A 25,652-nucleotide genomic window follows, 5' to 3' on the forward strand; every position below is an offset into this window, starting at 1 on the left:
TATTCCGAGTTGTGAGACTCAACAATGATCTAACGCGTAATACACATATTCCGAAAATAACAGGTCAAGCTAATCGAAAAATGGATTTTGTTAAAAGAATGTTAGGAATGTGCGACGACATAGTGAGAAAATTTAGCTACTTTTCCCTCGTTAGACCACATTTAGAATACTCTGCCAGTGTTTGGAACCCTCACGAAAAAGGCTTAATAACAGAGTTAGAACGCGTGAAAAGAAGAGCTGCCGGGTACGTGAAAGGTCGTTACGATAGTCTTGTTAGCTTAATCGACCTCTTACATAAACTCGGATGGTGATCTCTGTCGGGCCGTAAATTGAAAAATAGAGTAAACCTCTTAGATAAATTCAAGAGCAGAGCCTGTTCTAACGAAATAAGCCATTTCTTACGGGCGCCAACACACTACGGAAGATCAGATGATATAAATGAAGTAAGAGAGATAGATTGTATAACAGACATATTCAGAATGTCTTTTTTTCCACGATCAATAAGAGATTATAATGGTAGGGATAAAACTCATAAATAGATTAGATGACTTGTAGTGTAACCTACTAACCTAAGTAAAACTTAATGCATGTTTCTTAATTTTATTATTATTTCTAACAGCATATGGTAGTATAATTTGTTAGTATGCGTGACGTTTTTTGGACCGTGTGGTGTGCATGTGGGAGTCCAATTGCATGCTGGAGTTTGATCATCCCCTGCCAAACACCATAGAGCTGGCTCGCAGGGTATTATGTAGATGTAGATGAAATGAAGTTAGGCAATAGGAGCGGTAGTGACTGGGTGGAAGTCCTTTCTCGAAGGAGTCAAATGGGAGACAAACAGTGCCCACCTGTGTGCTATTCACCCAGTTTGACCTTGATGGACTAACGCAATAGAGATAATTAGGTCCCTCGTGGAGAGGAACGAGTGAGCAACTTTTTTAGTGTTCGGTAGGGGGTGATCAGTCACCAGCATGCAACAGGATTCTCAAATGCACACCACTCAGTCCAATAAACTTTACGCATGATAACAAATTATGCTATCACATTTATGTACAGGCCAACTACTCATTGAGGTAATCAGACAATTAACCTAGCAAACCCACAACTTTCTTTTAGAAATAATAAAAAAATTGAGAAACATGCATTAAGCATACATAGGATAGTAGGCTGCACTAAAAGTTATCTCATCTATTTATGAGTTATAATGCGGCCGTTACAGTCCCTTATTGATCGTGGAAACAAGAATACCTCATTCATTCACACAACGCCTTAAATATAATCATTCAAATAAATTCATAGGTAAGGGCAGCATATCGTCGTAAGCAACACCATGACTTTCTTGGACGACCGTGAAGACTTCCACATAAGCAGTGCCATAATTATCTTTTATGGTATATCTAACCAAAATAATAATAATTCTTCCATTTTCTCTGCTAACCCATTACTCACATGCACGCGTCCATTTGCAGTAGGTACAGAGTGTGATGTTTGTCTCGTAGTGGCATCCATCTGGCAGACACATCTTTCCCTGGGAAACACAATGATGTTACTACTCAAGCTTCAACATTCGTGACCTCTGAGAATCATCAGAAATTAAAGTTCCCCTTGCCTTCCATTCCAACAGATACTCCTATCTCCCTCCACTTTATACTTGAGTTTTTGTTTCGGTATCTGCAGTCTCTACAATGTACTTGTTTTTTGTCGGTATTAGCGCCCTCAATCACCTTTGAAGTGGGGCCTGATTGCCTCTCTCTCTCCCTCTCTCTCTATTTGTGTTGTTTTGAAGTTAATCACGTTTTTCCACGCATTGAATTACTGGATGTCTCGGTTCCCACCGATGCCCTTTCTTCCAAGCTATCATGCATCTCTTGTCTAAGGAAGCGATCCCAGTATCTGTCAGTGCGGCATCGAATCTTCGTATATTTTAAAGTCATTCTATGCCTTGGGTTCAGGTAATGCTCTTATTCGGCATCGATAAGTCATTTGGTGGGTATAGACCAGGGACGCAATAGAATTCTGGTGATAGAAACTCAAACCTTACCAACTAAAAATGACTTCAGGTGTGCGCTGCCACTGGCAATCACAGGTAGGATACTGTGGGTAATGTTTGTTTGTTAAGCGGAGGAAACAATCAGATGTGGCATCTAAGAGTTTACTATGCATTTTGGAGATTGTTCGTATCTGGCTGAATCAGAATCAATGTCTTTTGGCGCTCAAAACCTGAAAATTGAGCACTTCCCCCTCACCCTGCTTCAGTTCGAGACCCTAAAAACGATGAATTCTGCTGGTTTTTTCGGGTATTCCTCCGCGTTTATCCATTTGTAGGACGATATTTCGCCAACGTTCCAGTTGGCTTCCTCAGGTCCACTGAAGTGTTGATGCAGAAATTTGTTCATCTTATATACACCCCGTTTGCCGCCTTTTTTCTCGAGGTGTGCCCTGATTGGTCAGGATCTTTGAAGACCCTTTTCCACGCGCTGGCGAGATTGTAGCCGTCTTCACGGTTGAAGTTCTTTGTCGTTTTGGCGATTTCAATTGCCTCCTGAGATTACCAATGCATGCATGAGGAGCAGAGTTCAGGGAAAATTCTCTTAATAATCACCTATTAATACTGCCTATGGTCGGAAAGTTTTCTTCGTTTAATAAGGTATTAATAATCCTTATTTAAGCCAAGCGCTTCCAGTCAGCAGGGTACTCAGCTACCCGCTAGCAGCCTGCGTCGTATCAGCGCTAAGCATCGCCTCAAGGTCACCTCACAGGGCGGCAGCGGGAACGAGAAATACGTCATACGGAGACATTTTTCGGCATTCATACTTACCCGTCGCGTTTTCGCGCGCTTGAAAATTTTCACTTTTCATTTAATCGCGATAAAAAGATATCGTCATTTAAAAATCTAAATGCATGAAATACGTACTCCAGGAGTAATTATCTTACGATTTAGGAAGTAAAAAAATAATAGGAAACCACCCTATTACAAGATGATTAAAATTTGAAAATAATTTTTATTATTTCTTATGGTACATTTCAAGCTAGTTGCTGTAGTCAATTTCGAGGAATTCCTGAAATCTGCACATGTGTGTGAAAGGCATATTGTGGTGTCCCGACTTCTCGGTGCTAGCAGCAGAAACGGGGAGATTGACCGAGACGCTAAGTCGACATAATAAGTCGATAATGGTTCTTTGGTACTTAATTACGGATTGAAATACAAGAGATGCTAGTGGGATACTTTTATTTGACAAAACCATACAGTTTCCAGTACCCCGAAGATGCGTGGCCTTCGACTGGGAGATAGTCCTCTTCTCGGCAAGTCCATGGATTCATATTCTGATTCCTCGGAGGGGGGGAACCAATGTCTCTCACCGAGGGAGTTGAAGGGGAGTTCTAACACCCAAAACGGACAAGTTTTTAGGAGGGATAGTCACCAACGTTGCATACATCATTTCCAGCGCTCTGCAGCCTTGAGTGCTGAGGAAAGTTTATGAATTGGTGTCCTTCCTGTCAGCCGAAGCATGATTCTCTCCACCCTTTCAACGCGTCACACAGTTGGGGCATCTAAAAACAGTGAAGCTAGGCAGCTGCCGCCTCTAACGCTGCCCACCCCCCACCCCCCGCACTCCCCTTACAAGTGCAATACACTACAATGTGTTCTTTGTATACATATTTGAAATGATTTTGATGGCACATTGAAATGTACCCATCTTATGTGTCTGCTTGGCATTAGCGACATATTTTACGTAAGTAGTTCTCCATTTCCTTTAAAAAAACTTCATCTTCACTTGAATACTTAGATTCTCTTAAAGCATTCCTTATTTCATGCCTCAGGCAGTCGCAAACATTGAAGGTGAACCTTCTGCCAGCAAACCGCATATATGGCTTTTCATACCTTTTTTCCATTAAAAATCTGGTGATGTGATTCTGAAACGATCAGAAAAAATTATAATCAGAAAAAGAGATGAGTGTCACGGTTCCAAAGAAAATTTGGACAAAAACTTACTTGACATTCAGGACGATACATGGAGAAATTAGAAACTTAAGTATCGGTATGGAGCATTTGGCATTAGACTGCAGTGCCGATACTTCAGTAACCACTGCCACAGAAAAAATAGCGTGGATAAAGCAACCTGTTGAAATTAGCTTGAAGGGGTCTGGTCGAAATTGAATCAAAGGGAAATTAAGTGTGAAAGTTGAGTGCGTGATGTGTCGTCGTCATTTATTTTCATGCACTTCGCGTCCGCATTTTGTTAGTTCTAACCTTAAATCGTGCAAGAGAACACCTCGGAATCAAAAAGAATGTGGATATTATGATATTTAATCAAGAAGTAAACTCCGTTAGAGACATCGATGTGACCAAGAAACAATTGGACACCGCATGTACGGATGGGTGCGGCTGGACTGCAGAAGAATGATACAGGGCATCCTGTCCATGCTATCTCGTTCAACGAACTGTGAGGCTACTCTCTTCAGAAGCACTCGTCGTCAAGGCAACACGCCATCGCGGAAGAAGCGGTAAGTAATGTGGTACCGTGGCGGAATCTTTCCCGAATCGCAGCGGCTGCATTCAGTATGCGTGTGAGCCGATGGGCCGAGCGATACTTCCGCTGAGCAAACTCATCTCGCGTTCGTCTCCAGAATGGATGGAAAGGAAAGGGTTTTCTACCTCAAAGCAGCCACCAGCTATTGACCGAGTGATCATAAGGTCACCGTGGAGCAGCATTGTGCCGGTTAAGAACCCGTGACCAAGCAGGTCGCCTACCGCACGTTCCTCACCCTTCTTCCTGATTAAATGTTGCAGATTTCCATGGATTCCTCCCCCAACCCCACCTCTGGTTCCTTCCACCGTGCCAGCCAATAGTAAGAGACATTCTTCCACTAGTACTTAAAGCGAGACTGTAAAATGACTGCATCAAGGCTGTTTCAATTATCCACTCCTAGCCTTCTTGCTATGAATCACACTCACAATGTCTTAAACCCCCATCATTATGGAACCTAAGACGACCTAAATGCAATCATTGAGTCATTCTCACGTAAGTTAGGAATTACGGAACGCAAAAGAGACAGCCAACTGTTTACGAGTCGGCTACGTCATTATAGATACGGTTCATCAACTCGTTCATGGTGAACCTTTCACTGAAGGAGGAAACTCTCATAAGAGTTAAAACTACAACGCACCACACGCGGACCGTGCACAAGGCCCAGAAGTAGCTGGGAGGCCGTGAACAGAAGCTGTGAGTTCGTGACGTCATCAACTTATCCGAGAAATGACCGTCAATTCTAGACAGCAAATATCTGCAGAAGTGGGCGACGGATAAAAAAACGGCAGAATACGAGTTTCCTTATTTTCCAAATTCAAAACATAGTAATCGTCAGCAAAAGATATTGGCGAAGGGGCCCGTGATGCACTATGGATTGATTCTCTTTTCAAAAAACCTTCTTGATTACAATAATCAGTATCATAGAATAAATAACTGAGTCAGGAAGATTGCAATAATGGAAATAACATAGAACTGAAAGACCTGATTATTATCGGATGGCCTGTTTTCCCCCAGAATTCACTCTCGTTTTATTTGCATTAGTGTAGCAGTTTCACAAAATGACGCCTCAAACTATTGATAAATGCATGCTTCGCATCATTTAAAAGCCGTGATTTATATTGTTACGTTTGGTATTTGCGTGGAAAACTTATTTTGTCCGAATATGGAACGACGGCTCAGCCGAGCATGATTTAGGAAGAACCAAATTTTGCTAGGTAGGTGCTCTTGACTATAGAGAATGAAATTGGCTTTAAGTCACCTTTATATTCTCTGACGTAGGTCCCAAGGAGATGGCTTCCTTCCAAAACGTTGCTGCAGAGATAAGGTCATTCCTGTGAAAAAGTGCATACTCTCCTTTGAGAACCAGCAGTTCGCTTCGTAGGGGCATCCCTACTTTACTTAAGTTACCAATGAACTCGTCAATGTGTGGCAATGGGTCGTAATTCTCCTTTGTCTTCATTTGAGCCTTAAGATAATACACATAGAGAGGGGAAAATTAGGTAAGCAGTTACCTACTTTGGTACATAAACAATATATAGCATATTTAGGAGACCAACGAGCACTTAGGCGACGGGCAAACATTGACTTGTATTATCAATGTATAGCTTTTTTTCAAGCGCATGTTCATAAATTTTGTGATTATTTTTAATTTATTATTTTATTATAGGCATATCTTGAATTTCATTTCTTTCCATTTTGTAATTTTTTCATGGATAACTATATTTTTTAAGTCAACGTTTAACGTACAGCATTTACATAACACTGTAAACAATAGCTTACTAACGTCAACAAACTTCAGTGAACCTAATGATACCAATAATGGTAAAACGCTGCAGCGTTCTGAAATTAAAGCACAAATTGCATAATACTAAATACATAATTAAATTGAATAATTGAAATCGATTGATCAAATTCGTACCATACTAAGATCAGTGATTAAAACACCGAGTCAAACTTGCGATTACGGTGCTGCAGCTGAATGGTTAAAAAGAAGAAATAGCAATATTCAAGTATATTAACATATATTGCGTAAAAAAATTCTCTTAAAAAGGGCAGAAAACTTCAAAATTAAGATTTCTGCTCTGCGTATACTTGCAAAATGGTAATGAACTTAGCAGTCTCACCTACAGGATAAATAGTGCCGATATTTGATTTCCATTTTCATAAGATTTCTTATAATATTTTAGGGCCTCTTTTGGGTTTTTGTTATATCTATCTTCCAACGTTCCAAGAGCTTGAAAGGCGGTAGCAGAGTGTGGGTATGCTTGGATCGCCTTCTCAAGGCAAGTTTTGGCGAAAGGGATATCTCTATACGGAGGAGGCAATTTCATCAAACCATTCCCGCATCTGAAATAAATAAGCCTCCATCAAATGGTGGAATAAGATTGTAGGGCTGGTATCAGCCGAAATTCAATGCGAAGAAAACCAAGATATAAGTATGCAGCAGAATAGAGTAGGTCAAGACTAACCATTGAATAGGGAAACAAAAACTGTTGGAGATGGATGAATATAGTTATTTGGGGATTAAAATGACCGACGACGGAAGAAACAGGAAAGGAGACTGACATGACAATGAGTACAGTGGGGTCCTCCATGTCTGTGAGTCATTGACGTTGACATTTTCAGAGGAATTAGCAAAATGTGGATATTCAGAGTTAACTTCCAGAAAGCAGCCGGGAATCAGGACGAGGAAAGTTAAAATATTAATAATAATAAGAGAGTTGAAGTGAATATTAGTAAGTATGAAGAAAGAGAATCAAAAAGTGGAAAAGGAGAAAGAGCTAGATGTCTTTAGGATTAGAATAACAATGGATGGAAGAAGCAAGAAGGAGAATAGCATAAGAGTGGCCAAGGCGGGCAGGACAATCAACGGCAAGGTGGATCGAAGTTTAAGCATGGAACCTTCCATCTGGAAAATGTTTCTCTGTCGCAGGGAGTAATGGACGATGACAGTAAAAGAGCAATCAAGGGTTGAGGCATTTTAAATGTGGATCCATAGAAAAATGATGAAGATCAAATGGATCGACCGAGTGACAGTGGTGGCTTGCCCATAAAGACTCTCGGACGACGCCCCTCACAAGGATTTGAAAAAGAAAAAAGGAATAAATGCCCATTCATTTGTAATTATACACATAATTAACCAAAGCGTTTTTTTCAATCGCATACATCGAAAATGCAGGAAAAGAACACGAAAAGGTAGCGCGAGAATTTCGCATTTGTAGCCGCGGGGCGCTGGCCAGAACGTCCCAATCCATTAACAAGCAGCTTTACGAAGAGTGGTAGTGGTGAGGGCTGATGTTGCTATGACGCGTCTAAGCTTGTGCCTTATGGAAGTATTGGGACACCGCCTGAGCATGCGCAGAACGAGTGAGTGAGATGACATCGCCGCTACGGCTCGTGGCATTATAATCTGGCGTCTACTTGGTACTGCAGTGCCGCAGAATGCTTTTTTTTGTTTAAATTTTATCATTATAAATATTTGCATTATATTATTTTAAATCAAACAAATTTAATACTAAGTTAGCCTTAAAAAGTTACTGAAATACACAAAACATTAAAAAATATTGACCCTCCCGAACATTTGACTCACGAACCGTCATTGCCGAGTGACCATTGACGAAGTCAATTGGGAGAGTAGGAGATAATCGAGGCCGCCCGTTGAAAACCGTGAAAAGAAAAGGATAAAACGTAATAGTGTAAATTTTGAGACACGATGGCCTGATAAAGACAATCGTTAAGGTACAATAGGATTACAAGAAGAGGAAAGGAAGGCCTCGAATTAAATATGGCGAAGAGAGATGTGAAGGAGAAGAAATACGTAAATGTGACAAGGTTAGCTGAGAGGGGAATTCAATGGAGAATTGCGTTAAAACAAGGTAAGGGCTGTTTATAGCTTTTGTTGACCTAGAAAAACGAAGATTGTTTGCTATCATTGGATGTTTTAAGGTAAACATTTCTGTGTGCAGTGTGAACAGAGAAATAATAATTTTTAAAAATATAATGGCAAAAATAATTTAAATATAATTATACTATAGGTAAAAAGTAAATTGTCAATATATGGCAACAAAGAAATGCATCGTATTATTAAAAACCGTTTATGCCATATTTTACTGCGATGCATTGGTAACCAATGATAGTAATATTTGGATTTGAGTTTCCTGTTTACCATAAAAACAACAATTCACCATTAACGCAAGCGAAATGTACAAAAAATAATTCTCCATAGTTCAAGAGCTCACCCTAGACAGCTGAAGATGGCACACAACCGCATTGGATGAATCCTTATCAGCTAGGACTCGAGACGCATTCAGTACAAGAAGGCGAATTGGACCATGTTGTCAAAGGAACCCAAAGAACAATCGCGTGCCACGAAATATGTTCAAGAAATGGATTTGTTTTTCATGTAATGAGAGCTGTCTTGAGGAAATTTGACCAGAATCATGTTGCGATGTGTCCGAGGTTACCTTCTTAAGACCGTAAGGTTGTTCGAGTCCATTTCGAATGCTTTCTTATAGAGGTGCTCGGCTGTGCTAAGCATCTTTGCATATACTTCCTCAGTTAGTCTCCATGAACTCCTCAATTTCATATATTGCACATCTTCCCTGTATGCATCTGCCAGTGCTGCCAGACTACTTGGGAACGGATTCACTTTGGTGGCCCTCTCCAGCATCTCCAGCTCCTCTTTCGATGGCATCTACAAAGACATGCATCATTCATTAGGAACGTCTCAAATCGCCTAAGTGTGGACTTCGCTCAAGTAGTGAAACCATTTCCCAAGCGTACAGGGGAGCCCTTTTTAAATTATCCTTCATATGATATGTAGCGCATATATATCATTAATATGAACATCCCAAATTTTTCGAGGGATTATTTTTCTTCCTTTGAGTTATCTATCCATGTACACACTTCCGGCTGCCTCAGCAAAGATTTCCACCGGCTACTCAGCGGCTATTTTTGAAGATTTATTTTATCAATGCTATTTGAAGTGTTAAACGGAAGATAGACACTGTTTTTAAAAAAATAACATCGTCCACGTATCAATCGAGGCGATGCGAACAGTCCGGCGAGCATGCATCGTGATAATATTTCCCTTGTCAATTCCTAGAGAGGTTTGCCCATTTAAGAATCGGAAACCCTGACGCAGCCTACGAAAGTAAGTCTCCTAGCAGCTGAAATAACTGTCAGAACCGGCAGCTCCCCCCTTCTCATTAACGCAGTTTAATAGTGGAAAGGTTCCATTGAAGAAGCCTATATTTGTAGTGCGAGGAAATGGTGGGAGACGATCCATATTGGTGGAAAAGCGAGGGAACGCCACAGAAAATCTTAGAAATTAATCAATATTAAATTACTCTACCGAATGAGGATAGTTTCATTGGAGTGCTTAAGATGCATTCTGGAAGTCTCCCCTCACACATGGACTTCCTCTTCAACTAGGAATTAGGCCTACTCCCTTTCAATCTACTTGTATAAAAATCCTATTCTTTTCTTTCCCCTCCCTCGTTTACCTAACACTTTACCCTCTAAAAACGTTTTCAACACCCCCTCCCCGCTAAGTACTCCTCCCATCCATACCTTCAATCTCCTTCGTATCTCATCTAAAAGCTACCTCTCCTCACCCACCATGTCAAGCACTTCGCCGTTCCTTCTCCTATCCGTCCATTTGACCTTCTCCATTCTTCTCCACACCCACATCTCGAATGCCTCCAATCTTCTCTCTTCCTCCTCCCTAACTGTCCACGTTTCCGCACCGTAAAGAGCTACACTCAAGATCAGACTCTTCAATAACCTTTTCTTTAAATTCTTACATAGCGAACCTCTCAGAAGCTCCTTCCTGTTCACGAACACCTCCTTTGCTAATGTAATTCGCTTCCTGATGTCCTAACTAATGTACCCGTTTTCCTCCAACGTAACGCCTAAATAGTTGAATTGCTCTACCGGATCAAGCTTCTCCCCCATCTACTTTTTCTTGAGTATCCCATTCCTTGCTCGCAATGCTTTACAAAACCGCAATAACTTGGTCTTCTTGTGATTAATCCTCCTCCCATACTCCTCGCACCGCTCGTCTAACGCATCCACTAGAGCCTGTAGTCCCCTCGCTGACTAGCTAATCAGATCCTGATCATCCGCGAACCTTACCGATCTAAATATAATTCCTCCCACTTTCACTCCAGCTTCCAACTCATCCCAAGCTTCCCTTACAATTCCCCCATCGTATACGTTAAAAATCAACGGTGATAGAGTACAGCCTTGCTTCACTCCTCGGCCCCCGCTTGCCCACCCTGAATATCAGCCCGCTACCCTCACTTGCGCAGTCTGGGCCATATACAGACTACGAATGAGTTGCGTATACCTCCAGTCAACACCAATTTTCTTGAGTATATCCATCAACTTTACCCCGTTCACCACATCTAATGCTTTTTCAAAATCCACGAAGCATGCATACACATCCAGGTAATATTCTAGATTCCTCTCCACCATGGAAACATTACAACTATTATAGATCCTAATTAAAAGATAGAGTGACATACGGGTGTATACCGCGTGACGTAGTGGAGATTGCCCCGACGTTCCCTGACCGACTGATAGTCACTTATTCAAAAGAAATGATGCTGGGATTTGGTTTTTTCTGCCTTAATTATTTCAGGTGGGAGGAGGGGGTGAGGACTGGAGGGGGAAGATGAAAAAATGTTGTGGATGATTGGGTTCCATGTATTGCTAATTCTCAATTCGGTATGTCTGTTAAAATTATTTTTGTTTTACTTTATCCCTATGGCTTCGCGGATGAGTCGTGTTCTGAAATGCTTCGCCTTAGCGATAATTCTTGATTTTTTTAAATGGCGTTACCGGCGGCTTCATGCTACGCTACGGCTGACTTTGGAGAGTAACCGAGTCGAATGGCCCGCTTATGCTCATCTATACGAGTTTTGACTGTTCGTCCTGTTTTCTCGATGCATTTCTTCTCGCAAGTTCCGCAGGGGATTTCGTATACTCCTTCAAATTGAAGTATTGAATCGTACACTCCTTCAAATTGAAGTATCCTTGATATTTCCCAAGAGGTGTCGTACTTGGGTCTGTATTTATAAAAATACCTTTATGTCAAACTTCCGTAGGATATTGCCGATATTATCTATCGTTCCTTCTCCCTCATTCGTTACGATTGTTCCAGCGATTATCGGAACTATCGTGCATTCACACGACGATGGTTAAAACCTGTGCTGACATCTTAAGTGAAAGGGAAATTGACGGTTGGGAAATTAACGTGTATTTACCGAATAATTTTTCTTCCGCCCACATTCTTCCTTCCTAGGACAAATCTAAAACAAAAATGAAAAAATTGAGCTTTACGAGCTTTTCGTCTTTCTCTTGTACCTTCCTCTTCCGGTCTCCCAGCGCCTAACCATCGTAAAGTGGCAACGTTCGAAACTACGTCAACTATTGTCAGGACATGCATTCACACGGCTAGTACGGCCAACTATCGTATGGACGATCGCTCGGACAATCGTAATGTGAACGAGGCATTCCATGTAGGGGAAGAAGGCTTTCTTTTGTTTGTCTTTCGCTTGGATGTTGGGAAGTGGCGTTTCTCAAAATACGGCGTGTGTCCTGTCGATTTCGAAAAATCTAGAATCATCGCGAAAGTAAAACATTTCAAAACGCGACTCATCCGCGAAGCCATAGAGATAAAGAAAAACAAAAATAATTATGACAGGGATACCGGATTGAGGATTAGCAATACATGGAACCCAGACATCCACAACATTTATTCACCTTCCCCCTCCAGTCCTCACCCCCTCCGCCGACCTGAAATAAAAAAGGCAGAAAAAAACAACTCCCAGCATCATCCCTTTGAAGAAGTGACTAGCAGTCGGGGCAATCTTCACCACGATACGCGGAATTCACCCGTATGTATCTCATTGGTCACCATGACCCGCGAAAGCTTCAATCAAGAAAGACTTTGATGACTTTAAACCATTTATTGCAATGAAACTAGTTGCACCGGATAGCTACTAATTGACTACTTCTATTTTTCTTGCTCACGAAACAAAAAACACGACACTCAACTCTCGTGCATTCACCTTGTTATCAATGAAAAGTTTAAATTTTAACTTGAATTGTGCATTATGTTATGAAATATGAGTCGTGTTCATTAAACATTAGCATTCATGTCTCTTGCGTAGTGTAAGCTTGAAGGAATGCAATGCAAGGAAGTGAAGTCCATTTTCTCACCCCTGCTCTGTGGTCCATTCTTCTGAGTTCTCCCAGTATTTTCCCCACCTTGTGGTACCAAAGTCCTCTCCGCTTTCCTTGATCGTCTGGGTCCAATTTAATTGCCTTCCGCATCATGTCCAAAGCGACTTCGCGATGAGAACGATTAAAGTCCCCCATCACCGAGGCATGCACGGCAATAAGAGCCGCTTTGGAGGGACCATTCATCTCCTGAAAGAAAAAGTGAAATTTTTTGAAGGGTCTCTTTGCTCCAGTTAGTGTACCAATCAGAAACATTATCAAAATCACGTGAAAGCGATAAAAAAGTCGCAGTTATTTATTTTGGCAAATGTCGCTATGGCACCATTAAAGTCATAAGTCCTACGATTGGTTAGACGCAGCCCTCCAATCGGCTTCACTTTCAACGCCTACGTAATTCTTTTTTAATTTACAGCCTTCCCCAGACGGCACAGGAATTTTACGTATCTGAATACGAAGGTGGACCATCAAGATATAAGTGGATACAAGAAATCGCGATTAGGAAGTTACTAAAAAAGTTTTGTTTCTTATTTCCTTCAATGAAGAAAAAAGATACAAGAGGACTGGCAAATTCATATGCATCTATAAAAGTGTATCTCATCAATAAAACTGTATTCGGTCTGGGACTATTTTCTTTCGCGGGTGGTGACATTTCCTCCTAAAGAAGGCCAGCAGATCACTAGCCAGCACAAGGCTTTGGAGATCGCATGGTTTACGTTACGTCTCACCACATTTCAGGGATTTTTGCGGTTAAGTTGGTGAATAATAGTGTGTCTGGTAATGGTGAAGTTTCCCTTATTTTTTAATTTCATTCACTGGGCTTCAGAAACGTGTTTGTGAGGTATTTTTATTTTTGTTTAAAATGCCTTTCGTGCGTGACAGTTTCTCTAGGTGGCTGTGGTATTGTCGGGGTGTAAAGGATCAACTCCGGGACATGGTTCAAGTTTTAGCTTTCCAAAAGATTCTGAGTTGAAGAAGTGTATTTGGGCGATAAGAAGAAAACTTTTCACCCCTACGAAAAACAGTAAGGTATGTACTATTTCTCGCTGTAATTCTTTGGATGTAACTTTAAGTACGTGGCTTCGGGATGTTGATGCATAACTTCAGTACTGAAAATGGTGATTCAAAATTTTATAGCAGCAATTCCTTTGAAAATTCTTGCATTTTAGTTGTCTTTTTTGCATTAATTCATTCGGTGAACGTGTGGCTAAGGAGAAATAAGGAATAAGCAGCCGAGTTTATAGAATCGAAAATTGTTTCTTAGACCAATGGTTTGTTATACGTCGGCTTTCATCATTACTAATTATCTTATGCTATAGTTCGAAAAAATATTCAGGTATACAACTATTTACTATATTTACGAGCCTAGTAATTTGATTTCTCATGCAGAAATACCAAAAATTGGAAATGATGTTGTTGGAATGTATTTTAGGTTGGCAATAACCTCAGTGGATAATTTTGTATAAGTAGGGTTGGTAGTACTATTCTAGTGTGTGTTTTGTTTTACAATGTTTATCAGTGCGTTTTCTAATAAGGAAGTACAGTAGTGAGTTGTTCTCTATGAGTGTGTTGTGACTATTGCCCTACCTTTATACAATAACTGTGACAATTATCAATAATACGACAGATGTGAGCTAGTAAGTTACATTGTATTTTATTATTTATTAGTTTCAGGTGTGCGAGCTTCACATCACGCCTTGTGATATTAGAAAATAATCTGTGGTCTCGGACGAGAAGACGGGGAGAAAATTCTTGTTGGATTGAAGGCGCCCAGATTGAAGGAAGGTGCCATTGCTTCGTAGTAACCTGTCGTCAAGAAGAAAGACATCGTGGCAGAAGTGACATATAGATCTAAATCTTTGTTTTGTGCAAGTGGATGCTGTGATAGTGAACGTTCATCGGAGAAGGTATTGAAGATAGTTATTGTGTATCGGCCGGTTCTCTTGTAAATAATTTTCTTTTCGAAAGAGAATATGAGTAATTGTTTCGCCAAATTAGATGTGGGTTAGAAGAGAAAATTGGAAATATTATTGTGATTGACTAATGAAAATAAATAATATTAGTAATGTATTTCTGTTGTTTTTTCTTTCCTGCCTCATAAAAGGGCCAAGGCTGTAAAAGGGCGATGGTAGGTAGTTATCTATTGTGCTGCGTTCGATATATTTTTCGATTGTGTAAGTTACGATATATCCAATTTTCGACCTAATCAATGGAGATTAGCCTAAGTGCTGTGTTCCTGCGCGCTTCGTATCCTTTCGAACGCGCTTCGTAGCGGACATTCACATGCTACGTACGCGCTTCGTCAACAGGCCGGGAATGAATATTATCCATTACCGAAAAGTGACGAAGCGGCCTAGTATCCCCGTAGTCAATGGGTACTACCTACATACGAATTAGATACGGAAGGTTCTGTGCCGTCTGGGTCATAATCAGCTCCATTTATCTAATTCTGCCGTTTTTAACTTCCGACCCGTCCTTCATCGAAAATTATCACTTCTCCCTCGTGTCCCGCTGTTGTGTCACGGGCTGCCAAACAACGGATTATTTTCTCGGCGTGTCACGGCAGAGGGTTCCTTGCTAAGTTGTCAGCTGATCAAGCCCAATTACATATCTAGTCGTGCTTTCTATGAGCTTTTCTTTTACTGTCCTTGGAGTCCTATAAATACACGCAAAGGATTTACGACACTCCTGGCGACTGGACGTCGGAGCGAGAGAGAATAACATGGTTCGCAGAGGGTGCTCAATCTGAGGCTCACCCTTATCTGCAATCAGCATTCGAACCGTGGTTCTGGTGAAGGTGGGTGTTCTACTGGTCGACCTTTTGGAATTGTTCGCAATGACAGATATTAGGAAATCGCCCAGACGGCACAGAACCCTCCGTATCTAATTCGTATGTACATAGTACCCATTGACTAAGGGGATACTGTGCCGCTCCGTCGCTTTTCGTCAATGGATAATTTCCATTCGCGGCCTGTCGACGAAGCGCGTACGCAGCATGTGAATGTCCGCTACTAAGCACGTACGATTGGATACGGAGCGCGCAGGAACACGGCACTCAGGCTAATTTCAATCGATTAGGTCGAAATTAGATATATCGTAACTCGCACGATCGAAAAATGTATCGAACGCAACACAATCGATAACTACCGACCGTAGCGAGAACCTTGATACGAATCATTATGAATTGTAAGTTCTCAATAGGTAAATAACACCATATCATGAATTCTAATTACCATGAAAGACTCACGACCGACAAAGTTTTTGTCGGTTGTGAGTTTTTCATGGTAATTAGAATTCATGATATAGTATTATTTACCCATTGAGAACTTACAAAACTTATTCGGCCACTTAAATAACTGCGAAAAATGAGATTCTCAAGGCTGATTCACGCATCCCCAGCATCCAGCATTCTTAAGTGGCTCGTACTTACTTGGAAACCTTGAGATGTTAATAAGAGTAAATTCTTATTAATTTTGACACTAAATAAGACATCACATAGCCCACGAGCATTAAAAAGCTTGCCCTAATGCCTGACGAAATAAAATTTTTAAATAAAAATTGCCGATGAAACAGGATTGCTGACACATCTGCTATTAGTATGATCGAATTCATCAAAATGCAAGCAAAAATTAACGTATAGTTCAGTCTAAGCTACTAAAACTTACCCATATCAGGCGCTAAAGTATTTGAAAAATTATTTGGGATGAGTAAAAGTCTCTAGGTCACTGCAGTAAATGTATCAACCTATTAAAAATATGAAAGTCCTGCCAAATCACCAGCATAAACACTTGTAAAATAAAACATGGTATCTCTTAGTTCACACCTCCGATTTTATACTTACTTTGCATGAAGTCACCACCACAAGAAATTTTAAAGAGGCAGGAAAGAAAAAACCCACAGAAATACAATACATATATTATGTATTTTCTATTGTCAACCACAATAATATTTCCAATTTTCTCTTCTATCCCACATCTAATTTAGCGAAACAATTACTCTTATTCTCTTTCGAATAGAAATAATTATTTAAAAGAGGACTGGTCGATACATAAAAACTATCTTCAATACTTTCTCCGCTGAACGTCCACTATCACAGCATCAACTTGCACAAATCAAATCCACATCCACAAATATGTCACTTCTGCCACAATGTCTGTATTATGTATTTTCTATTGTCAACCACAATAATATTTCCAATTTTCTCTTCTATCCCACATCTAATTTAGCGAAACAATTACTCTTATTCTCTTTCGAATAAAAAATTATTTAAAAGAGGACTGGTCGATACAAAAAAACTATCTTCAATACTTTCTCCGATGAACGTCCACTATCACAGCATCAACTTACACAAATCAAATGCACATCCACAAATATGTCACTTCTGCCACAATGTCTGTCTTCTTGGCGACAGGTAACAGTGAAGCAATGGTACCTTCCTCCAATCTGAGCACCTTCAATTCAGCAAGAATTTTCTCCTCGTCTTCTCGTCCAAGGCCACAGATTATTTTCTGATATCACAATGGTGCGATGTGAAACTCACACACCTAAAATTAATAAATAATAAAATACCATGTAACTTATTAGGTCAAATCATTTCCAATTTTTGGTATTTCTGCATGAGAAATCAAATTACTAGGCTCGTAAATATAGTAAATATTTGTATGCCTGATATTTTTATTGTTTTACACTATAGCATAAGATAATTTGAAATGATGAAAGCCGACGTGTAATACACCATAGGGCAAGCTAAGAAGCAATATTCGATCCTATAAACTTGGCAGCTTATTCCTAGTTTCTTCTTTTAACCACACGTTCACCGAATGAATTAAGACAAAAAAGACAACTAAAATGCAAGAATTTTCAAAATAATTGCTGCTACAATATTTTCAATCACCATTTTTAGTACTGAATAGTACTATAGTACTGAATAGTTCGGGATGTTGATGCATCAACATCCCGAAGCCACTTCTAACTTAAAATTACATCCAAATAATTACAGCGAGAAACAGTACATACCTCACAGCTTTTCGTAGGGGTGAAATGTTTTCTTCTTATCACCCAAATGCACTTCTTCTTCAACTCAGGATCTTTTGGAAAGCTAAAACCTTGAACCATGTCCCGGAGTTTCCATTACGTCATCCCGACAATAAACACACGAAAGGCATTTTTAACAAAAATATCTCACAAACACGTTTCTGTAGCCCAGTGAATGAAATTAAAGAATAAGGGAAACTTCACTATTACCAGACACTCTATTTTTCACAAACTTAACCACAAAAATCCCTGAAATGTGGTAAGACGTTACGTGAACGACGCGATCTCCAACGGCTTGTGAAGACATGTGATCTTTCTAGGAGGATATGGCACGATGGCACCAGATGGCACCACCCGCGAAAGAAAATAGTCCCAGACCGAATACAGTTTTATCGATGAGATACAATTTTATCGATGCATATGAATTTGCCAGTCCTCTTGCATCTTTTTTCGTCATTATAGGAAATAAAGAAACAAAACCTTTTTAGTAACTTCCTAAGCGCGATTTTTGTATCTTGATGGTCCACCCTCGTATTCAGGTACGAAAACTTCCTGTGCCGTCTGGGCGTTTAGTGGGTTATCAGTCGAAATTAATCGACAAATAGATTTTAGAAATTCGTTTTTTAAGTGTTATTGACCTTCCTGATGGGAAAGTTAAAACTACTTACGGGAGGTGGCTGGTTGTTATTATTACTATTATTATTTTTTTACCTTTAAATTTTCTTCAATTTTCACTGAGTTGTTTTAGTGTAAAGAGCGCGGGTTCTCACCTACGAAACTCTTTACTATTAAATTGCGTTGAGAAATTTTCTCGTGATATGACAGGTTTAAATTATTACAGCCTTTTGCAATTTGATGTATGTATTTAGATGAAGGATGAGTATTTTGAAACTGTTTTGTATATGTTTTGGGGTGATAAAGGTTGCTGAGATGAATATTGGAGCTATATAAACCTATTCCATATTCTTTTTATTTCTATTGTCAATTCTTGGTACTTATTTATTTTTCCGGCTATTGTCTTTTCGATGCTATGCGACAGTGGCACAGCAATATCAACTATGTAACAAGTTCTATATTTCTTGTCAGTCAACATTATATCTGGTATTTTTTTTAACTAAAGTTTTATCTGTTTTGATAGGAAAATCATAGAGAATTTTAAATGAGCTGTTTCCAAGCACTGTTTCGGGGTGGTATTCATAGTATGGGGTCTTGGTATCTATTAACTTTGGTTGGTAGGCCATTTTTGGTGGATAATTTTTGCAACTTGATTATGTCTACTTAAATATTTTGCATTAGATAACATCTCACAGCCAGATTTAATGTGTTGGATTGTTTCAGGCACTTGAAAACATATTCTGCATTTGCCATCTGTTTTCTTTTATCACCCAGGATGTACTTTGCATAATTTTCAGTGCGGATAACTTGGTCTTGTATTGCAAGTATGAACCCTTCGGTTTCTCCATAAAGTTCTCCCACTGAAAACCATTTGTTTGTATAGATTTAATCAACATATGGTTGATTGAGGCCATTGATGTGTCGTCCATGTAATTCCTTCTGGGCCCTTAGTTCTACCTTTCTATTCAATAGAACGGTTCTTGTGTTGGTTGTTCCATAGGTCGGGCCATTTTTTAAGTTTAATGGTGTTAATTTATTGTCGGCATATGCTATTGATTTGTGCAGCATCGAACCGTTTGATTTATTGTTTTAGTCCATGAATTTGATTTCTGAGGAGCTGCTGCATATCAAGTAACCCCGTACCTACAATATAGCGGAGTAACGTTAGTCTCTCTAATGCAGCCATTGGGTGATGTACATTGAAGTTTGTGAATGATGTACGTAGTGATAATTATTTGCCTGCTATTTCGGTTTCGGTCCAGTTAATCACTCCAAATGTATACGTCAACACAGGTACCGCAAAAGTATTGATTGCTTTGATCGTAATTCGTACATTTAATTCTGCTTTTACAATGAATCTTAGTCTTTTATTGAATTCAGTCGTTAATTCCTTCTTGATCTCTTTATGTTGTATTGATTTTGCTTGCAGGAATCCGAGGTGCCTGTAGTTCTCCTTTTCTACCATAGAAATTATTGACTCATCATCCGTAATATTAAAGTTACCGTGTTTGATTTTCCCTTTTTCTATGGCTTATTCCCTATTTCTTTGCACCTGGATGCAGATTTAATTCCAGTTACTTGGTTTGTATGTAAATAGTGGACATTTCTCCGGGCATTAGAAAACACTCCAATATCTCTCAGGATTACCAGATATACATTCAAACCAACCTTATCTAAATCGATTTCTAAATCCACAGATGTAATGAATGTGGGTTTTTTCTCCATTGTCTTCTATTCAACAAGCCGAAAGGCCAATATGCCTTCCCTTGTACCTTTTTTTTCTAAATCCGAATTGGTCTTCGTCCAGAAACTCGTCTGCTTTATGTACTTTTCTACTGTAGATGAATCTGTTTAATATGTTCGGAGTAAAAGTTTTTGGCCTAATGGTCACAAAATCTCTGGCCTCTTCTGTTTGGGATTATAAATGCTGTATTTCTTCCCGAAGGGTCTTGGTATGTTTACTGTTGTGAGTACGTCGTAGGTGGATGTGTAGAACTCAGCTAATGTCTTTTTACCAGTACATTTAATAACGTCTGTATGAGTTCCATCAATTTCGGATGATTTATTCACCTGTAGGCCCTTTATTGCGGCGTCAAATTTGGATCTTATGATTGAAGATTCCATATTATCCTTTGTCGTCTCTCTCTCCTTTTCTTGTCACTTGCAATGAAGCATTATTTACGTCGTAAATATTGCTCTTATAGAGGATCCTTCCATTTTTTTAATTTGTGTTCACTTTCAGTCAGAACAGTTATTGCACTCTTTGTCATTGCTACTTGCGCTCTGAACCTTAAAGTGGCTTGTACTTTCTAATCGCAGCGTATAATTATCTACCTCGACGATGACGCGGAAAATGAAGCCTCCACTATCATCGCTCCTCAGAAGTCTTCCCGTCAACTTTATTCGTCTCTGGGGGAGGAAATGTATAGGAAGACGAGGAGAATGAGGCGTTTTGGAAGAGAAAAGTAAAACTTTTATCTTCCTTGGCGTTTCTTCAAAGATACCGAGATTCTCACACTTTGTCCCCTAGTGCCACGGTAGAGCATCATATAATGACACCGACAGCGATGGGAATTCTTCACCGAACCTTCGCGTAGTTCTACTGAGAGAAAGAATCCAAAACAATTGCCTCTCAAATCACCGCTACGCAGAAGAATTATGCCGACTGCATCTGAAATTCAGCTCAACATCGATTGGATCCGATTGGAACACTTGGGACAGAAGTCTGAGTCTTCCCCGAAGAGATTTCCTGCAACCTAAGAGGAACAAATTAAGATGACCGACAAACTCAAGAGCAGGCAGCGCCCCTTAGATGAAGACGAAAGACCTACAAAGTGCTCATGGACAATCGTCATACTCAGTGAATGTGAGCTGAGCGATGCTGATAAGTCATTTTTACCCAAAGGCTTAAATTTTTCTAACATTTATACCTTTAAAATATTGACGGCTCTTCAAAGAGCCAGGTTGAAATCTTAGCTGCTGCGGAATCAAAAACTGAAGATCCTATCACTCTGCCACCACACAAGACAGACCGAGGGCAAAGTTTTTGCAAGTGCTGATGATCATGCTGTCAGTCTTGAAGGCCAAGACACAGTCAAACCTGTGTTCACGCTTAAAGTCAAGAAGAAGAAGATCAACAAGGGGAAGAAGGCATCTGCGGTTCTTCCAACCCAAATCGCAGAATCTACGAAAACAACGCAGAAGCCAATAAAAGCCACAGCCAAAGAACAAAAATGGCTAAATAATCCATTCTGCCCGAAAGAACACTCGAGGCGTCCTGTACAAACGGGAGGAGTGACGGGTGTTCCTGAAGGAGAAGAACGCGTGCGTCGTTGCCATTAACGAGACCACCTTTACGACTGGATAATGCCGGTATGGACGATCCACAGCGGCTATCGAGAGACGATGCCAGATCCTAGCGCTGGAAAGGCCTCTGCTGCGTTACAAAACGATCACCCATCGAGTTGTTCCAGTAAAGCGGGTTCCTAAAATGGACGTGAATATCCATACCAATGCTCTGGGATAGATCAGAGTGTACTATGTCTACGATCGCCCTGCGAAGCCTATAGTTCAACTTGAAAGTCATAGGAAATGGTGACGACGCGTCCATCACCATCGGGGAAATAATGCTACGCATAAATCCAGGAACTAATATTCTCCCAACCAGCGAACAAACCAACTAAGGGACCTGGTAGACGAAGAAGACCTTGCGTGTCATGGCCCAGTTACCAGTACTCTTATGTACACGAGCGAGATTTCCTAATTCCCACCAACAATTTCACTAGATCTCGGGATGGCTGATTGGCTGATGGCTGTTGGCGTCATGTTGCTCGATCGCTTCCAAGAATCTGGATGTCGCCGAAGACTCCGGATGAAGCCGATTAGTTGGCTGAACATCTCGCAATCACGATCATTGCCTCCTTGGTGGCAAACATTCCGGCAAAAACCGCGAAACCGGGAACCTTTCGCGTACATCTTCCACATGCAATAAGGACCCTGATAAGATGCTGGAACATCATCCGGAAGGATAAAGCGCTGGAAGCGACAATGGAAACGCTACCGCACGATGTTTGAATTCATAGAGTCCTCAGCAAACTCGTCAAGTGGGAACTCCTTGACGTTGGGCGGAATAACTGCGAGACGTACATGAGCACAGATCTCTGCCACGAAAACGAAAAAGAAGACGCTAAGGCTATTTGGCAGACGTGATGCAGACTCAAAGTAACAGCGAAAGTGGACCTAGTTATATATAGTGGCAGGGAGTCGGCCACTACTCCGGTGGAAAAAACCTAATTGCTTGCACATCACCGGAAGATTGTCTTCACCCCCAACACAGGGACGGTGAATCTCAGGAAGGAGCTACCACCATTGCTACAACGTAGCGGATACTACAGGAGCCAGAGGAGATGACCCGCCATCGAAAAAAACGATAGGAGGTCGAAGCAATCTTGAGAATACTGCCCTCCAGGAAAGCTCCCAGACCGAGCAAATACCGTCATCCGCGAGCTACCTGTAGTGGTGATATTGTACCTGGCCAGCATCATAACCACATGCACGACGATTGGCCGCTTCCAGCCAAATAGAAACCTTCCCGAATTATCAGCCTTACGAAGTCAAATGGCTTTAACAGACTTTTACCCCATTCCTCTCCTCGACGGCATCGGAAATGCAAATGAGTAGATCCTACTACATTGCATACTGCACTACGTACGCAGCAAAAACAAGTATCCGAAGGTTCAATTCGGGTTTTGGGAAGGCCACGTTGTCATACATCAGCTGGTTAAGGTCTCCGAATTCATTAGCGACGCCTTCATCAAGATGGGCTCAGTTGTCGCATTTTTTCTCTTCATGCGGAAAGCTTAAGATCGTGTATGGCGCCAACACCTTCTGATCAACATGCACCGCCTCCAGTTCCAGCCATAGTGTCTTCGCTTTCGCCGCATATTGCGCAGAAGGAATAGATATTCTGCGTGGTATGGCTCGGCAGGGACTTCTCGACACGTCGGATACTCGTTGGCGTGCCACATGGGTCTTTGCGAGGACCATTACTTTTTAGCATCCATTCTCATGACATCCACCGCCCAGGAAGAGATTCACTGCCCTCTTTTTACGCAGATGACGCTTTTCCTCTCCAGGATGAGCGAGAGGCCAGCCACTAGACCTCAAATCACCATGGAGGATATCTCACCCTGAAATCACACATGAAGGATTACGGTCAACGCCGGGAACGCGAAGTCGATAATCTTCCAGAGAAATGTGCAGCCAAATTCACTGCAGGTGACGCGACGCTGTTCTGCAATGGGAATCGGAGGTCCTGTATCTAGGAGTCGTACACGAGCGAGGCCTGTTTCCAAAGCAGCAAGTGGAGATGGCTAGGGAATAAAAAGTCTTCGCTGTATTACACAGGTTAAGAGAAGTCCTGAGACCTCCTGTGCTGAGCTGTGACACAAAATTACACCCCAAAAAGCCTGCATACTGCCTTTAGGAACTTATGCATCTCCAGTTTGGTCAATATCAGCACCATCTATCTATCGTTGCATTATTCGTCTCATTTAAGCTGGAATATGGGAGTTATTATCATCGTCAAAATACTACTTCGGGGACAATAATGGTTACTCCTCGTGTTCATTAGTCATTGCTATTTCATTGAAATAAGTAAATTTCAAAATATCCTCAGAAGCTTTCATCCTCTTTTGCGGCATGTTTGATAACGCGACCTCCAGCATTATTTACTGTAGATAAGTGCATTTCATTTAAGATTCTTGCATATAATCGATATTTTTTCATTGAAAATTTTCTAACCTTTCTTAGGCACGATTCTTGAATACATGTGACACAAAAACGTGTCTTAACTAATTACATTTACAAACCGCTTGCATGTGCAATCATTCAATTAAAAAAGGAACGTTCGACACTTCCATTGTTAATTTTGTAATGGCTGGTCACACGACTTTCGGAATTGTTAACATTGAATGTAATGCGAGTAACTCGCACAGAATACAACGGTATTAGGTGCCAATTAGAAGATTTTACTTTGGGTATTTTGGAATTTTTTTCTATTTCATCCGATAATGGATAAAATACACAAAAAATGTGACAGAAATACGTATGATTTTTATCCGCACGAGTAATTCTAAAACAAATCACTGAATTTAAAAAGATATCGACGATTTTATACTCACCTTTGAAATGGCTGCTAAGGCGACCTGCAGCTTTATTCAGCATTACCTTTGAACGGCATACCAACACTCTTTTTTGCTTTTTGAAACGCTTGTGCACACAATAATGGAACTCGCGTTACAAAACTATATCTGTTCTCCAATAGGGTAGTTTCCTTCATCAAAAAAACGAAGTGCATAGATTTCGATTTCTTACCCACAATTAGTGTATTCATAATATACAAATCATTTGGTTTTACAAATCCCAGTTTAGACGAATGGCCGAGGTCAATTTTAACCTCATTTGAAAAAGGCCAGATTGGCGCCCATGCGATTCTACTCCACGTGGCGTCACAGGGACCTAGTTTCTACACGGGAGAATATGATTTTTACGCCGTCTGAGATTAACAATGCATATATCAGGCACAGAGCTCAGGGAAACATCTCATAATAATCACACATTAAAAATACCTACGTTCGGATAGTTTCCTTCGTTTGATAGGGGAATAAGCCAAGGCCTTATTTAAGCTAAGTGCTACTTTCTAGCAGCCTGCGTCGTATCAGCGCTCAAGCCTCGCCCCAAGGTCACCTCACACGCCGACAGCTGGAACCAGAAATACGTCACACGGACTTCTCCAATCATTCCTACTTAGCCGTCGCGTTTTCGCGCGCTTGAAATTTTTCACTTTTCATTTAATCGCGATAAATGCATATCGTCATTCAAAAATCTAGGGGCGTGAAAGGCGCACTCCAGGAGTAACAATATTTCGATCTAGGCAACAAAAAAATAGGAAACCACCTTAATACATATCCCATAAAGATTTCGAGCGTTAACCATCTCGTTATTACCTATTATTAGAATAATGGATGTGAAGCGTGTTTGAAGCAATTAAGATGATGGGCCAAGTCGGACGTTTCAGTCGTATTAATCACCGCTCACCATTCACTTGAGTGAGTCTATTGGGAATGGACTCCATCGTCGGCCTCTATCAATGCCCATAACGACCGTTATCGGTTGCTGATAATGTGGGTCTCAACCTTCGCCCATGTGTATTTCCCTGTTCATATT

At 40.7% G+C, this 25,652-nt stretch overlaps 1 protein-coding gene and 1 long non-coding RNA gene across 3 annotated transcripts in view; both read right to left on the reverse strand.

The window, feature by feature from the left end:
• The window catches only part of LOC124161587, a 72,968-nt gene that overhangs the window by 33,936 nt on the left and 13,380 nt on the right, over positions 1-25,652 (reverse strand). Inside the window, exon 3 of one of the 2 annotated variants that reach the window (XM_046537967.1) lies at positions 12,759-12,968. The exons of the other annotated variant lie outside the window; for it this stretch is intronic. Within the exon in view, the coding sequence (XP_046393923.1) occupies positions 12,759-12,968 (210 nt within the window). The remainder of the gene's footprint in view (positions 1-12,758; positions 12,969-25,652) is intronic. 2 annotated transcript variants of the gene reach the window in all.
• Positions 3,763-5,993, reverse strand: LOC124161589. The gene is made up of 2 exons (XR_006865385.1): positions 5,791-5,993; positions 3,763-3,915 (listed from the first exon to the last, which is right to left on the reverse strand). It is a non-coding gene; the product is annotated as an uncharacterized LOC124161589 (long non-coding RNA).

This window comes from Ischnura elegans, chromosome 6 (assembly GCF_921293095.1).
Source record: "Ischnura elegans chromosome 6, ioIscEleg1.1, whole genome shotgun sequence".
Taxonomy (NCBI): domain Eukaryota; kingdom Metazoa; phylum Arthropoda; class Insecta; order Odonata; family Coenagrionidae; genus Ischnura; species Ischnura elegans.